The sequence below is a fragment of the Euleptes europaea genome, chromosome 2, assembly GCF_029931775.1.
Source record: "Euleptes europaea isolate rEulEur1 chromosome 2, rEulEur1.hap1, whole genome shotgun sequence".
NCBI classification, from domain to species: Eukaryota; Metazoa; Chordata; class Lepidosauria; order Squamata; family Sphaerodactylidae; genus Euleptes; species Euleptes europaea.
The window spans coordinates 82,487,810-82,503,072 of NC_079313.1; the positions used below are offsets into that span (position 1 = coordinate 82,487,810).

At 43.2% G+C, this 15,263-nt stretch overlaps 1 protein-coding gene across 1 annotated transcript in view; it reads right to left on the minus strand.

Annotated features, from left to right (window-relative positions):
- Window positions 1–318: 318 nt before the first annotated feature.
- The window catches only part of CACNA1S (calcium voltage-gated channel subunit alpha1 S), a 77,996-nt gene continuing 63,051 nt past the window's right edge, over window positions 319–15,263 (minus strand). The window contains exons 34-44 of the mRNA XM_056845566.1: window positions 15,102–15,229; window positions 13,463–13,559; window positions 13,091–13,193; window positions 9,295–9,396; window positions 8,978–9,102; window positions 8,353–8,481; window positions 6,151–6,359; window positions 2,949–3,010; window positions 2,442–2,545; window positions 1,589–1,726; window positions 319–534 (exon numbers count right to left, since the gene is read on the minus strand). Coding sequence (XP_056701544.1) covers window positions 319–534; window positions 1,589–1,726; window positions 2,442–2,545; window positions 2,949–3,010; window positions 6,151–6,359; window positions 8,353–8,481; window positions 8,978–9,102; window positions 9,295–9,396; window positions 13,091–13,193; window positions 13,463–13,559; window positions 15,102–15,229 — 1,413 coding nt within the window. The remainder of the gene's footprint in view (window positions 535–1,588; window positions 1,727–2,441; window positions 2,546–2,948; window positions 3,011–6,150; window positions 6,360–8,352; window positions 8,482–8,977; window positions 9,103–9,294; window positions 9,397–13,090; window positions 13,194–13,462; window positions 13,560–15,101; window positions 15,230–15,263) is intronic.

Sequence of the window (15,263 nt, forward strand, 5' to 3'; positions counted from 1 at the left end):
AAGAAATGAGCTAGGAGGGAATATTGATACCTCTTTAGGAATATTTATCCTATTTAGCTCATGAAAGTAGAGAGACTTGCTGAGCAGTGCTATCTCCACTTGTATGAAACACCCTGGAAGACCCATTTCTAATAGTTCTTCTTTGGACAACCAAGGAAAATAACTTTCCCCTCTGCTAACTCTTCTGTGTGCCTGTCATGTTGCAGAGAGGCCAGTCCGCCTAGGCAGTGCAGCGTTTTCCTAGTAACCACCTGAAAACAGGCAACCTTCTATAGCAGCTCTTCTGGGGAAAAAAAAAAAGGCTAGGGACAACCTATCTCACAGTCTGGTATCTGGAGTGGCCGCCAAAGAGCTGGCCAAGCTGTGGGACCTGACAGGAGACATCGCCACACTTTCTTTTTTGTTCAACAACGTTGCCGCGACCTCCTCCACTTCCGTCACCTCCATCTGGAGGCCAGCAGCCATCTCATCTCGCACCAGTTTCAGAAATGAACTGTCTTTGACAAGGGAGCGGAGTCCCCCAGAGATCAGGGCCTGTAGCAAAAGAAATGGAAGTTAAGTTGCATGACAGACTTTAGAAAGGACTCTTCTCAGCCCCATCCGGTGCAGTCAGATGCCTATTTGCTCTGCTTCAACCTGAGTGGGTGCTTCAACTTGAGGAAAAATTGCACAGGGCTAGATTTTTAGCGGTTGACCCTTCACCTGCTCAGATGCTACATTGTGTCTTTCTCCTTGGGTCAATTTATCGAGGAAGTCAAGTTTGCCAAGAAAATGGGAGCAGAGATTGGTAGGAAAACAAGATCTCTGAAATAGTGGTCCTTTACAAGCCCTGTCTCAAGAAGACAGCACTAAAGAGATAAAAGAAGCTTACAGGATCTCAGAATGCACTGTTGTGGGAAATCGTGGGTTTGAGACCAAAAGACCCAGTCTCCTCAATAAACTCCCACAAAAAATGTTTTGGCAGTTTAACCAATAAACAATCAGTTTATACAATCAGCAGAATAAAGTGGTGAAGCGTTTCCTGAATTATACTCCTTTAGGATATAAGTGGGAGGATGCTTGTTTGAATTTTCCCCCTCTCCATGAAAAACGTTCTATACATAGAAGAACTGCATCCAGAAAAAGGCTAGAAATCAAACTTGTGCATGCTATTTTTCTATATACAGGGAAGGGGTTGAGTTCTGCTTTGGGGTTGTTGTTTTTTAACAGAGCATTTGCATATAGTGTGTGACCTCACTTGAAGCAGTAAAGGCCAGAAAGAGACATACCACTTGATTCTACGGTTAGTATAAATTGGCCCTAAAATATCTTCTGGGAAGGTACAGAGAGGAGTACAAGGTTACCTTGGTAACTGCCCCCAGGGAGACTTCCCTGGCACATTAAAAAAACAAGCAGACAGTGCACAATCTGGTCCCTTTCTCAGTTCCTCTACTGTAACCCCTCACTACAACCCAACATCCATAACTGATGTCTACTTTCTATTTAGATGCAATGGCTGCCCTCTGCCCTCACACTCCAGGCTGGAACTTTTGCCAGTCGACCCCAAAAGAATGTCCCTACCCTTGGCTCTGTCATGCTGCTGCTGTACCTCCTGAATAAGCTGGAGAGTAGCTGGGGTAGCGGTTTCCATGTCCCCTGATGTGTTTGCTTCACCAGTGTTCCTAGATTGTAGCACTTCCCCATCATCTGCCTCTTGCTGAGAGTCAATGGGCTTCTGTTTGGGCAACTGCACAGAAACAAGAACAGTTATACTGGAGTGGGAACTGCTTGGCATCAGCTGCCAACCCCCTTGTTGCCCTGAGTGCAGCAGGGGCTCTGCCAACTGCATTGCATGTGCTTTTCCCCTGCTGTCCTGTGACCTTCCTTAGAGGAAGATTGCTATTTCCATTAATCTTCTAGCACAATGTACAGATGGCATTATCTTCAGTAAGGAAAAGAAATGCAAACTGAACCTTGCCTGGGGTTTAAGAATTAATATAGGGTTCATATAAGGTTGCACAAACTAATACTTGGATGCAGCAGTATGCCATCATGTTCTTTCACTATTTGCATTCTGTGTTTTGTACATTGATAGCCTAGGAGGGAGTATACCACCATCCACCTGTGGGGAGAGTTGAGAAGGGAAGTGAGACCCAGTTTACTGTATCATTGATATGGGCCTCTAGAGGTGAGTTTAGAACAGCACTCTTTCCAATTGAATGCTGGACTCTCATTTTTACCAGGCAGCTGTGTTGGTTGAGCAGACCTGGTTCTGCCCAATCACTCTTCTCTTCCCCCCACACTGTTAGCTCCAGGCTGGATACCTTTTCTGAGAGTCCACAAACATTATGGCCGTGTTCTCCAGTGGCCTTGTAAAGGGAACACTGAAAGCACAATGTGGGCTGAGGCCTTTCCAGACTAGTATGGAGAGAAGAAAGCAACAGGGCTGAGTTCATCTTTACCTGGTGCACAGAACACTGAACTTCTGAACAGCTTGTGATGCCATGTCTTTGCACCTGGCTCGTTTTCCTTGGTTGTTTTTCAGGCTGAAGGGAGCATTTGTTGGCTGGAGGAGAAGGAAAGAGATGAGGAATTGTGGGGATTATCCATGGCAACCTTTAAAACAGTGTTGCTGCTAGAGCTCTGGCTGAACTACAAAAATGGGATGATAATATTTTTACTTGGCCAATTTCTGTTGCAATAGGAACAGGCAGACATTTGAGTTACACAAACAGACTGCTTCACTAACAGCAGAGAACTCCCAACCTTTCATGTACATGTACGCGTGTGTGAGAGAGACTGTGAATGTATGTGTTTGTGTGTCACAGGTCCCTATCCACCCATCACTAGAATGGAGGGGGACTGAGAGGTTAGACCAGCTCTGGAAATCCTTTGGTCACAGACAGCATCACTTCCCTTGGGCAAGGAATAAAAAGCTTCTCAAAGGCATGAGCAAAGGCAGGACTCACCCAGAACACGTGGCCGATGAGGTAGCAGCCTCTCTTCCCTCAGCTCATTTTCATATGTCACCCTAGGGAGAAAAGCATTAAGGGCGAGTTCCACAAAAATGCCCAGTTCCAAACTATTAGGTACACTCTTGAGAGGTTATGATTTCCAAAGGAAAAAGCCCAAGTTACCTCCAGTGCCACAGCTCTCCAAATACCCTGCCTTTCCCCCATATGTTCTTCCCTTCGTGTGTACATGAAACAGAACAAAAGTGGTGCAATCCTCACATGGGGTGGTTTTCACAGTTCCCCTGATAAAATAATGCATTTCTTCTTGTGATGTGGTCCTCAGACTGAGATTAGAATTTGGAGAAAACTGAAATAATTAAGATTATCAAGGCCTGTGATTTGAGGATTGGGAGGAACTCCCATTTCTGAGGAAGTTCAATTCTCACCTTGGTCATGCAGGAGAGAAGACTTGGGCTGTTGTTCCTGGATCCTTCTCTACACTTAAATGCTCAGGTTGCAACAAAGGCCAGGAGTGCTTTTTCCCAGCTCTGTCTGGAAACAAAGCACTGCCTGTTCTTTCAAACCCAGAGACTCAGCAACCGTCACTTATGCCTTTGTACCTGCAAAGCTAGAGTACTGTGATTTGATCTACGTGAAGTTCAAAAATTTCAGCTGGGGCAGAATATCAGCCCCTGACAAGGATAATACATTGGAAGCTTATGCACTGGGGAAATGAAACTTTTCATAAGCTCGGTTTTATTTAATAGTGAAGGCATCAGGAAGATCCATAACTGAAAAGGCCTTCTATTAGATCCCCATCTACCTCCATTGGGGAAGAGATGGAGAGAGAGGCCTCAAATGAGGATCAATGTATGGGCATGTTTACATGGGAGATATGTTTACATGTTTACATGGGATATCCTTCAGACATCCTCAGCCCAGACTGTTTTGGGCTTTAAAGGTTGAAACAACACGATCATTAAAGGAGAATTTATTCACTTGTACTAGGACCAACTACTACATGCAAAAATACCTGTACTTGCTTGATTCTCTAGCTTAGGGGTGCTTGAGCACCTGCTGGTTCGGCTAGTGTCCTGTTTGCCAGTTGCAAAAAGATACCTGATTTTCCAACAATTAGTTTGTCAATCTGTTTGTGGATGTTTGGCAGTTTGCTTCACTGTATTCCTTACTAAACATGCAGTAAAGCTATACTGGCTTTTCATGCATGCATGTCATGGGATAAGAGGACAAGTCCTCTTATGGATTGAGAGCTGGCTGAAAAATAGGAAGCAGAGAGTAGGAATCAATGGTCAGTTCTCCCAATGGCTGGATGGATGTGAGCAGTGGGGTGCCTCAGGGATCTGGGTTGGGACCGGTGCTTTTCAACCTGTTCATCAATGACCTGGAGTTGGGGTTAAACAGTGTAGTAGCCAAGTTTGCAGATGACACCAAATTATTTAGGGTGGTTAAAACAAAATCGGACCGTGAAGAACTCCAAAAGGATCTCTACATACTGGAAGAATGGGCATTAAAATGGCAAATGAAATTCAACGTAAGTGTAAAGTGATGCACATTGGGGCAAAAAATCCCAACTTCACATATACACTGATGGAATCTGTGCTGGCAGCGACAGACCAAGAAAGGGATCTTGGGGTGGTAGTGGATAGCTCAATGAAGATGTCAACCCAGTGTGCTGCTGCTGTAAAAAAGGCAAATTCCATGAGGAATAGAGAATAAAATGAGGAATAGAGAATAAAACTGCTGATATCACACTGCCCTTGTACAAATCTATGGTGAGACCACACTTGGAATACTGTGTACAGTTCTGGTCACCACACCTAAAAAAGGATATTACAGTGCTTGAGAAGGTGCATAAAAGGAGCTACTGCCTGTCTGAGCAGACAATACTGACTGATGGACCGAGGGTCTGATTCAGTATCAGGCAGCTTCATGTCTTCATGGGTTCAAGTAAAATACTTGTTTGTTTAGACTTATACCTGCCTTTCTTAGTAGTAATATGGGTATAAAGGTTGTTTTCAACTTAACATAATTTTATTTATTTAATTCAATTTTATACCTTTCCCCCATATGTTCTTCTCTTCATGTGTACATGAATCAGAACAAAAGTGGTACAGTCCTCACATGGGGTGGTTAGGGGACTACAGCAACTGCCCTATGGGAAGCGGTTAAGATGCTTAGGGCTGTTTAGCTTGGAAAGAAGGCGGCTAAGGGGAGACATGATAGAGGTCTATAAAATTATGCATGGTTTGGAGAGAGTGGACATGGAGAAGTTTTTCTCCCTCTCCCATAATACTAGAATGCGGGGTCATCTGCTGAAGCTAGAGGGTGAGAGATTCAAAAAGATAAAAGGAAGTATTTTTTCACACAATGCATAGTTAAATTGTGGAACTCCCTGCCCCAGGATGTGGTGATGGCTGCCAGCTTGGAGGGCTTTAAGAGGGGAGTGGACATATTCATGGAGGAAACGGGTATTCATGGCTATTAGTTAGAATGGATACTAGTCATGCTGCATACCTATTCTCTCTAGTATCAGAGGAGCATGCCTATTATTTTGGGTGCTTTGGAACAGAGGCAGGATGGTGCTGCTGCAGTCGTCTTGTTTGTGGCTTCCTAGAGGCACCTGGTTGGCCACTGTGTGAACAGACTGCTGGACTTGATGGGCCTTGGTCTGATCCAGCAGGGCCTTTCTTATGTTCTTATGTTCTCATACAGCTCAATTGAATTCTGCTATTCTCCCCCCCACACACACACACTCCTTGTTGTGTAACTGCTCCAATTAGCAGGCAATTGTTTAAAGAGAGAATTCATATAAATCAGTCATCAATAAATACTGTCTTACAATAACATTCTATGCTTCGGCATTTGTGTAAGTAGTCCTAAGTGACATTAATTGCCGTCAGTTTGAATCAGCAGTGTTTTTGCATATGCACAGTTTTGGGAAAACCCAGTGCAAACCAGTCTGGCAGGCATTCATCGTTGCTCAGCATGAACTGTACAGACTGAGTGCTTGGCTCACATTTGCCATCTCCAAACATGGTAAGCTGAATGTGTTTGTGGAAACATTTGCAGTACCCCTACTCTAGAACTCATTTAGTCACCTCATGCCAGAATCAGTCCTTTAAAATGAATATGACCTTCCCAACTTGCTGACAAGGACCGTTGCTTTCCCATTTTCAGCTCCTTAACCGGGCTTTACCATGCTGTTGTGTTGTTGTTGGCATTGCTGTTGCTGTTGTTCACATTGGTGTGCCCTTCTGGTGGGAAGTCATCAATGAAGACAGGAGAGTCTAAATCTTCACTCCCCACCTCTGTGAACTGTAGAGGTCTCTGGCTAGCCATGTGGGGTGGCAGGGGACTGCTGGGTTCTATGAAGGTGTCCACTTGGCCAAACAAACCTCCTGTCCTCTGAGACAATGGGGGAGAGAAAGGAGACAAAGCCCTTAAGTTCTTTTTCTTCCATATCAATTCAGTGTATTTTAATCCCACCTTTCCTCAAGGTACTCCCTTCCCCTATTTTATCCACACAACAATTCCATGAGGTAGGTTAGGCTGACAGAATGACTGGCCCATGTTCATGCACTGGGTTTCATGGCTGACTAGGGACTTCATCCTAGGTTTCCGTGATCCCACTCTGACATTCCAACCATTACACCACACCATCTCTCAAACTGGGGAGCGAAGAGCTTCAGTTAATGACATAAACTCCAATGCAGTTTAGATCCAATTATGTTAGACAATATTCAATATTTCTTTAAAATGATCACATGAAAAATTACTATGCTTGCTATCTATATCTATCTATATAGCTTTATATCTATCTAAATCCCCCCCAAATAGGTGATCAAAATGATTATTATATCAATGAAGACTAAGCTAGTTTTCTACTTCCATAGAATATCGGAGTTTATAATTATGCATAACTCTCTAGTATATGCTGTAAAATGGATTAATAAAAGGCATTTTTAGAAGCATTTTACATCATATCAGTCTTTTCAAGAGCCAGTGTAGGTGAAGTGTTCGACTAAGAACAGGGACAGCCAGGCCCAAATTGCTGCTCATCCATGAAAGCTGCCTTCATCCTGTCACTCTCAGATATGCCTATTTCTCAGGGTTTTTACGAGGATAAAAGTGTGTGTGTGTGTGCAGACCATTTACACTACAACGATCTCCTTGGAGATCATAAGTAAACATATCATAAGTTAAAAAAAAAACCTGCAAGTAAACATATCATAAGTACAAAAAACCAGCCCTGCAAGCATAGTGGCTAGTTTCGTGCTGATACCCCTGAATGGCCCCATAACTCAGCCATGAGAGAGAAAGCAGGGGCAGCAGCTAGCTCAAGGCATCCTGGCTGTGTTCTGTGTGGGAACAGTGTTTGCTCCAGCATTCCTGGCATCCATGCCAACAGCCTTGCCTCTCTGGAAGGCTGGCCCCCATGCACTGGAGCAGGGCTGCTGTAGATCAAGGTCAGCAAACTTATATTTTAGATATATATCTATGTTGAGGATGAGTTGGATATAAGACATCTTGCCTGAGGGCAAAGGTTTGAGCTAAACATCTCTGAGGTGCCTATTCAAAATCTTCGATTCTGTGCAATTCCTTCTGGGCAGCAAAACACTTTCTCTTGGAACAGCAGTTCTTCAGAATATAAGCCTAATTGTCCTGTTAAAGCCAGTTCCTCGATTTAGTCTATTTTAATGTGACCAAAAAAGGGAACTTGTGCTGGGGCTCTGCAGACAGGGGGTTGCCTTGACTCTCAGTGGTTCCCCTTGAGTTCTCAAAGGCACAGCAAAGGGGCTGACATCAGAGACGCAGTTGTGTGCACTGTGGGAGGGGGATGACAATGTAATCATGGCCTATGGCAGAGTGGCCTCCAGCACTAGGGATGCATTTGAATGATGCGCGCAGAGAGAATAATAAACAGATGCATTTTGCCCTCCAAGTGTTACAATATTCAGGGTGCCCGTCGTTATAATGACATTTTACTAGGAGGAAAGATTAGAAAGACTGCCAACATTAGTTTAGAAATGCAGATCTGCTCGGGTACTTCTTCTCCTTGACACTCTGCCCATCACAACAAAAGGGATAAGACTTTGTTGTTGACAAGGAGCAGTGGTACTTTCCTGCAGGGGAGCCATGCGGGGAGAAAATGGTCTTGATCTATCAAGGAGCACTCAGCCTATCAGGTAGCAAACATCATAGGCACTCTCCTGCCAGGGGTGCCATTACCAAATTCAAGAACATTTATTGGCATAACAAATCGTTCAAAGCATTCCAGAATTAGTCAAATGATAAAGCATCGGTGCCATTACCAGTAATGATACCCACTGCAGAGGTTTGCAGTAGGGGTGGGGAACATGAAACATTAATTGAACATTACCTCTGTGTTTGCACTCACCCTATAGATGCCTTCCTCAATTGCTGCCTCCACCATGGCTCTCTCAAGCTCTTCCTCTGCAGTCAGATCTCCAGAGATTGCTCTGTGGATCTCAGGAGCAGCTTCTTCTTCAATGGTTCTCAGGCCGGCCTCATTAGAACAGTACAGACGAGAAGTTACCACCACTACCAGGAGTCATTCACATCAGAGAGGGAAGGAGACAGAGAGGCAGCAGGGTGTGATCTAGCCATTTGTCCCAAGATCTCATTTTAATTCCCATGAAATAACCCTGGGGGGTCGGCTCATACACTGTACTCCAAAATCCCACATAGGCATAATCCTGCCAGCTTCCCGTAAGAGATAAATCTGGGTGTGTGCTGATAGAACCAGTAGGGACAGGGAGAAGTATCAACCATAAGTGATCTGACAAGGAGGAAAAAAGCTCTGTGAGAATGTTATGAATGAGATTATCATATGATAAACAACCACTTCTCTAGGCACAAGCTCCAAAAACTCTCACGCAGACACCACAGCACAGAATCTTAGGCCTGTTGTACCATGGCAATTCTTTAGAACCTCACCTTTCATCTTGTTTCCTTGAATCAGAATAAATCTTATAGGATCCCCAGCCTCATTTTCAATTTACCTGGATTTCAACAGCATTCTTCTTGGGCCGATACCCATAATATTCTTCCTGGCGTTTAATGAATTTCCTGAAGTGTTCCTGTATGAGGAAGGTAGCATAGAACTTGCCCACAGTCACCTCATCATCTAGAGGGATGCACACAAATGAAGGCATTAGGATTGCTTAGCAACAGTTATCCTGCCAGGCAGATCATGACAGATTGCCTTGAAACACTGCAAAGGAGAACCACGATAAGTAGAATAACACAAATCCCAGACAGAGGGAATGGAGAATGAGAGGTCGGAAAATCTCTCTTGATTGCTAAATTAAGGACTCACCTCCAATTGGTGGGATGACTTGATCCAGGAGCTTCATGCTTGTTCTCTTCCAGATTTTTTTGATAATCATCCTTAGTTCTTCATTAGCTTGTTCAAAGTTACCTACAAAAGTATCAGTCAAGCATGTGAACATATAAAGCTGTCTTATAGTGAGGCAGAACATTGGTCCATATTAATCAGTACCGTTTACTGGCAGTGCCAGTAACCCTTGAGGGTCTCAAGCAAAGGTCTTTCCTTGCCCAGCTATTTGACATATTTTTAAAACTGAAAGATTGAACCTTGTGACCACACATGTCATCCATTTCCCTCACTGCCTCTGCTACCTAAAGTTAGCCGCAACGTTTCGCATTATCCTTATCTGTCATCTCCAGCTATATATGCCCAATCAATCAGTACTCCTTTAATTAATTCACCATGTTCACTTGCTGAATTAATCCATGGTGTGATGTTGCAGCCAACCAGTTATTAACAAGTGCTGTACATCTGAGCTTGGCTGTTGGAGTAGGAGGAATGGTAGTGTCTTCTATGACACAAACAATTCCCTTGAACAGTTAATAGAGGTTGATTGATGCTTAAGGGCCCAACCCATCCAGCCATTAAGATACCACCTTGGAACATTGCATGTTGGAAAAACAAGGTTAAAGATCCTGAATTTCCCTGTTATATTAGAGATTTTGATCTTATTTTATTTCAGGAAACATGGGTTGCTTATGAAATTAACTTAAAGGGATTTGAGGTGTTTTCTCTCCCAACACACTAGCTGACTTATTTACAGTAGTTGATAAGACTGGTCAAATCCCCGATTAATAGATAAATGCTATTTTGGTCCCAATATTTTAAAAGGGTCATTATTCACTCCCAAGTCATTATCGACCCATTCGTTTACTCTCCACTGTAGGGAAACTCTAGGCTAGATACTTGGTAAATAACCTCACGTTGAGCAGAGAATTTTAGTCCTTGAGCAAGCAGGTTTTGGTCAAGGAAAATCTTCATTGGATCATTGTGCTGTTTTAACCCATCTTGTAAACAAATACAGTTGTGGGAAGGACTCTAAATTAATGGTGGCCTTTTTGGATCTAAAAGGAGCTTTTGATTCTACACCTAGATAATGGTTATGGGATAAGCTCCTGAAGATGGGGATTGATAAGAGATTATTATACCTAATAAGAAGGCTCCATATATTTACAAGTTGCCAAGTTAGGTACACCCCCTCCGGGGACTTAACATCAAAAATCCTAATTAACAAAAGAGTAAAACAAGGCTGCATACTGCCCCGTACCTTTTTAACCTAAATATGAATGACCTTGCTTCTTTTCTGTGCTCCTCAGATTGCCGTAGCCCAAAACTGGGTTTGATTCATGTGCCATTTCTGTTGTATGCGGACAATGCAGTAGGGTTGCCAAACTCCAGGTACTAGCTGGAGATCTCCTGCTATTACAACTAATCTCCAGCTGATAGATATCAGTTCACCTGGAGAAAATGGCAGCTTTGGCAATTGGAATCTGTGGCATTGAAGTCCCTCCCCAACCCAAATTCCATCCTCCTCAGGCTCCATCCCAAAAACCTCCTGCCGGTTGCAAAGAGGGACCTGGCAACCCTACAATGCAGTAGTGCTTTCACTCACACGAATAGGCCTGAAACATTTACTATCTCGTTTCTTAGATTATTGTGATCTTAACAGACTTACACTGAATTTTGAAACATCAAAAATTATGGTCTTTGCAAAGTCTTGGAGCCCTTTTAAACGGAGTATAAGAGGCAATTTGATTGAACAGGTGAAATGGTTCCAATACTTAAGAATATATTTCCATTACAGAGCCAGCTGGGTGACGCATAGGAAATTTGCAATAGACTCTGCTCATAATAGTGCACTGGCAAATTCTCCTTTACCAAAGGACACCAGTATGTTCCAGCAGCTCTTAAGATTTTTAATGCAAAGCTAAGTTCTCAACTTCTCTATGGAATACCAATATGGATTCATGCCTTAAATCAGGAGGTTGAAAGAATACAATCTAAATTCTCACATAAAATTATTGGAACACCAAAATGTGTTCCTTATGCTGCTTTGTGTCTAGAAACAAATCAAAGACTTATGGACACTAGACCTTGGCTGGTAACAATTAAATATTGGCTTCAGTGGCATTTCAAGGCTGAACTAAATAGTTTTATTTCTCATATGCTAACTGAATCTCAATCATCCATATGGATAAGACCTACTGAGAAAAAAATTAGATCAATAGGAATTTCTTTAGATTCTCTGTATTGCCTCACTGAAAAATCAACGCTTGATGTGATCAGACGTAGACTTTTAGACATATAAATGCAGGAGCTCAGAAGCCATGCAAGTAGTAGATGTTCCGCCTTGAGTTGGGAGCCTTGGCCAAATAGACAATATATAGCACTAGACTTGTCTAATTGCACTGCAACAGCGTAGAGCATATATGCTTGCCAGGCTAAATGCACTACCCTCCGCCTTGTTATACGGAAGATTTCATAAAATCCCGTTTACTAACAGAGATTACCCTTGTGGGAATGGTGAAATAGAATTGTTAATTTTTAATTGTTCCTTCTATGCTCGTAGTCAATCCCAGTTCATTGACCCGCTGTTTATAAACAGGGAATGGATTTCTGATAAAATCAGGACATCCTATCTTATGACCACACAAAACCCCAAAATAATTAAATCAGTTGCAAGGTTTTTGCAGTTAGCAATCAGATATCGTGAATGGTATGCAGTGCAGTATTCCTTAATGGCTGATTTGGGATCGTTTTATCCAATTTTATTTATTTCTACTCGAATTTATCCTAATGTATGTTCTTCTTTTTTATATGCCAATAAAGGTGTGTGTTTGTGAACAAGTGCCATATTATACATCAATGGTGGATGCATCAAAGGGCTGATTTAAATACGGCAAAAAGCCACATGGAAACCACTGAAAAATTCTTATCTGCCTAGGAGCTCCAGTCAGCTGGGGTAATGTTTGAAGGGCCCTTCTCCCATGTACTGGCTGGACGTATGCAGCATTTGCTTGGGCTACCTGGGCAGGGGACGTGGCTGGTGGTAGGGCAGCTGCTTTAGTCTGAGCCATTATAAGGCAGTTTATATGTTTATAGATTGGTGGTGGGCTATCACTGCACATATATATGCCAGTAGTTGGTGCATGTATGTATGTGCTGTCAAGTCACAACCAACTTAAGGCAAGCCCAGCAAGGGGCCTTCAAGTCAAGTGAGAAGCAGAGGTAGCTTGACATTGCCTTCCTCTGCAGTGCTGTCCTTGGTGATCTCCCATCCAACTATTGACCCCACTTAGTTGCCAAGATCTGATGAGAGCAGATCTCATCATGGTACCTTCCTTCCAGAAGTTAAACATAGACACTGGCTTTGTGGAACATGGTGATTTTTGTAAAGCCATTGTTACCTCTATCAGCTCTCAAGTAGATGAACTTCTTAACATTTGTTTTTTGTGAATCTTAGGTTTTTTAAAGCAAAAGAACTACAGATAGGGGCATATTGGCAAGGCTCCACTGAAGCAAATTAGGCTGATTTACTACAGATGAGGAACTGATTCCTTGAGTACTCATGATTAAAAGCAGTAGAAAGGCATTAGTTTGTATTGATTTATAGCATCTTCTGGTTGGCTTGTGTAATTGTATAGTAATGGATTTTAAGGTCAGCAGAGCTTCTACTGGCTTGTAAGGTGACTAATGCTCTTTAGAATTTATGAGATGAATCAAAGCAACTATCAGCACAGAGGAGTTCTCCTGGGCATAGCCATGGGCAGGTTTACTCTCTCACCTTCTGTCTTGATCTTGAGAGCCGTTCTCACCAGAGCAAACAGCGTGGCATTGAAAGTGACGGTACCATCATTATTCAGGGGCATATTCATGCCCACCAGGCGCTGCATAACAAACAGTCACATATGACAAAGAGATACTCACACATGCAGAGCACTTCCCAGCACCCAACCTTTGGTAACCATCCCTGTGTCCTTTGCTCCAACAAAAAATCAGCCCAGTATTCCTATACCTTTTATGTAATTAATATAGTTCATTGCAGTGGTAACTAGGGTGCCATTTTGTGTAAGGGCAGAGTTGGGGTGGAAGTGGACAAGAATGCATAAAAAGAACCTTTTTATGGTTCCAAAGGAAGGTGTTTCCTCAAGGTTACCTTGCAAGCCACACGATGTGGACAAAACTTCCCAAATCCCAAGGGAGGCTGAATTCGTCTCAACAGAGTCACCACATCTAGATGTTTGATGCGTCCTCTAAGAAACAGCAAGAAAACAACCTTTTTTTGTTTGTCTATTACAGAAATGGAATGTCAATCCCTAGTGAAAGCAAGTAATTTGGGAAGTTGGAGAACACAGTTCAGTGGTCTATTGGCTACTTACAACAGCAGCTTCTGCTCTTGCCCTGGTGATCCAGTATATCACTACAAGAATAGGAAATGTCCCAGAAAGAGGAAGCAACCTTCCTCAGAGATATCCCCAAGTCAAAAGTGGGAACCAGTAATTCTATATATTTAAAATATTTCTAACATGCTTTTCTCTCAAAGTGAAACCTAATGTGATGATCGTGAGGGTTTCAGATTCTGCCTTAACTTTAGAAACTTTGGAAAGGATGGCCATAAGCGGAAGCTTCTTACACATATGGCTTTGATATGCAGATGTGCTAAGTATGTTCTTTATAGATACATCTGATTTCCAACAACCAGTGTAAGGAGAAGCGCCCTCAAAGTTCAATGAGTCAGGCTATCTGCTTCATACATTTCACAGAACATGTTTACCAGCACATATTGATGCAATGGAGAACTACAACCAATCCCAGCTTCCTTCTTTGTGTCCATGCATGATACTTGTGTATCATGTTTGATAGATGTTGGACACCCATATCCATATGGGTGTCCAACACTGAATTACCGGTACATTTTGCGCACACTGTGTGAAGTGAGTCTCAGTTCCTTGTCTGTAAAAGATGAGTCCTGTCCTTACCTACAAGAGACACCAGCATGTTTAAAAACAGGATCTCTACCACCCATTTTATCAATCGCTATTTAGTCATATGTGCAGACAGAGGGATCATCCAGGAAACCCCTCTCCCCCCTGACACGTATTATGAAAAACAGCACTGGTATTTATCTAGACTGCTCAGTCTAATGAAGTGGTTGTCATTCTAAGAGCCAATTCTTGAGGGCGAAAGCAAACTGCAGCGGCTGGAACGGCGCAGCCGAGGAGCCTCCTCAGAGACTTCCCAGCAACTGCAGAGGGGGGGAAAAGGCCTATTTTCCAAAATAAAAATAGGAAAAAAGGCTTTTTCCCCCCATAGGGGAAAGCAGGCCTGCGCCACATAAGGTGGCATAGGACTGCCAGCATCCCAGGAGGTGTTCCCGGGGTGAAAGGGATTTGGAAGCTGCCTAAAGGCAGCTCCGTGCCCAGAACACCCTGGGAATGCCTCCTGGGATGGTGGTGCGAGGATTTGTGCCAGAAGAACGCCAGTAGAAGACCCTGCTGGCACCCGAGTCCCCTGCTGTGGCATGGCATCTCAGGGCCGGTGGGGATGCCCTCCATGGCAGCATGTGCCCGTTATCCCAGGATAACTAGGCACTTACGCCACCGTGGGGTCACGTCAGCTCCTAAGCCAACTCGATGCTTTCCATTCTGTAGATACATGTAACTATGACTTTGTTCTCAAATCACTTCCATCAGGACTAACGTCATTAATAATTCTGGGAAGTAATACTGGGCCTTCTTTTCACTGTTAATGGAAACTCAGGTCTGATAGTTACAAGCTTCATAATGAATTCTCACTTGGCTTCAGGGTCATATTCTGCCCAGATTTTTTTGAATTCATCCAGGTGATGTGGACCCAATATGGACCAGTCCCGTGTGAGGTAGTCGAAGTTGTCCATGATGACAGCAACAAAGAGGTTGATAATCTAAGGAGAGATGCATTGGAAGGTAACAAGAGAT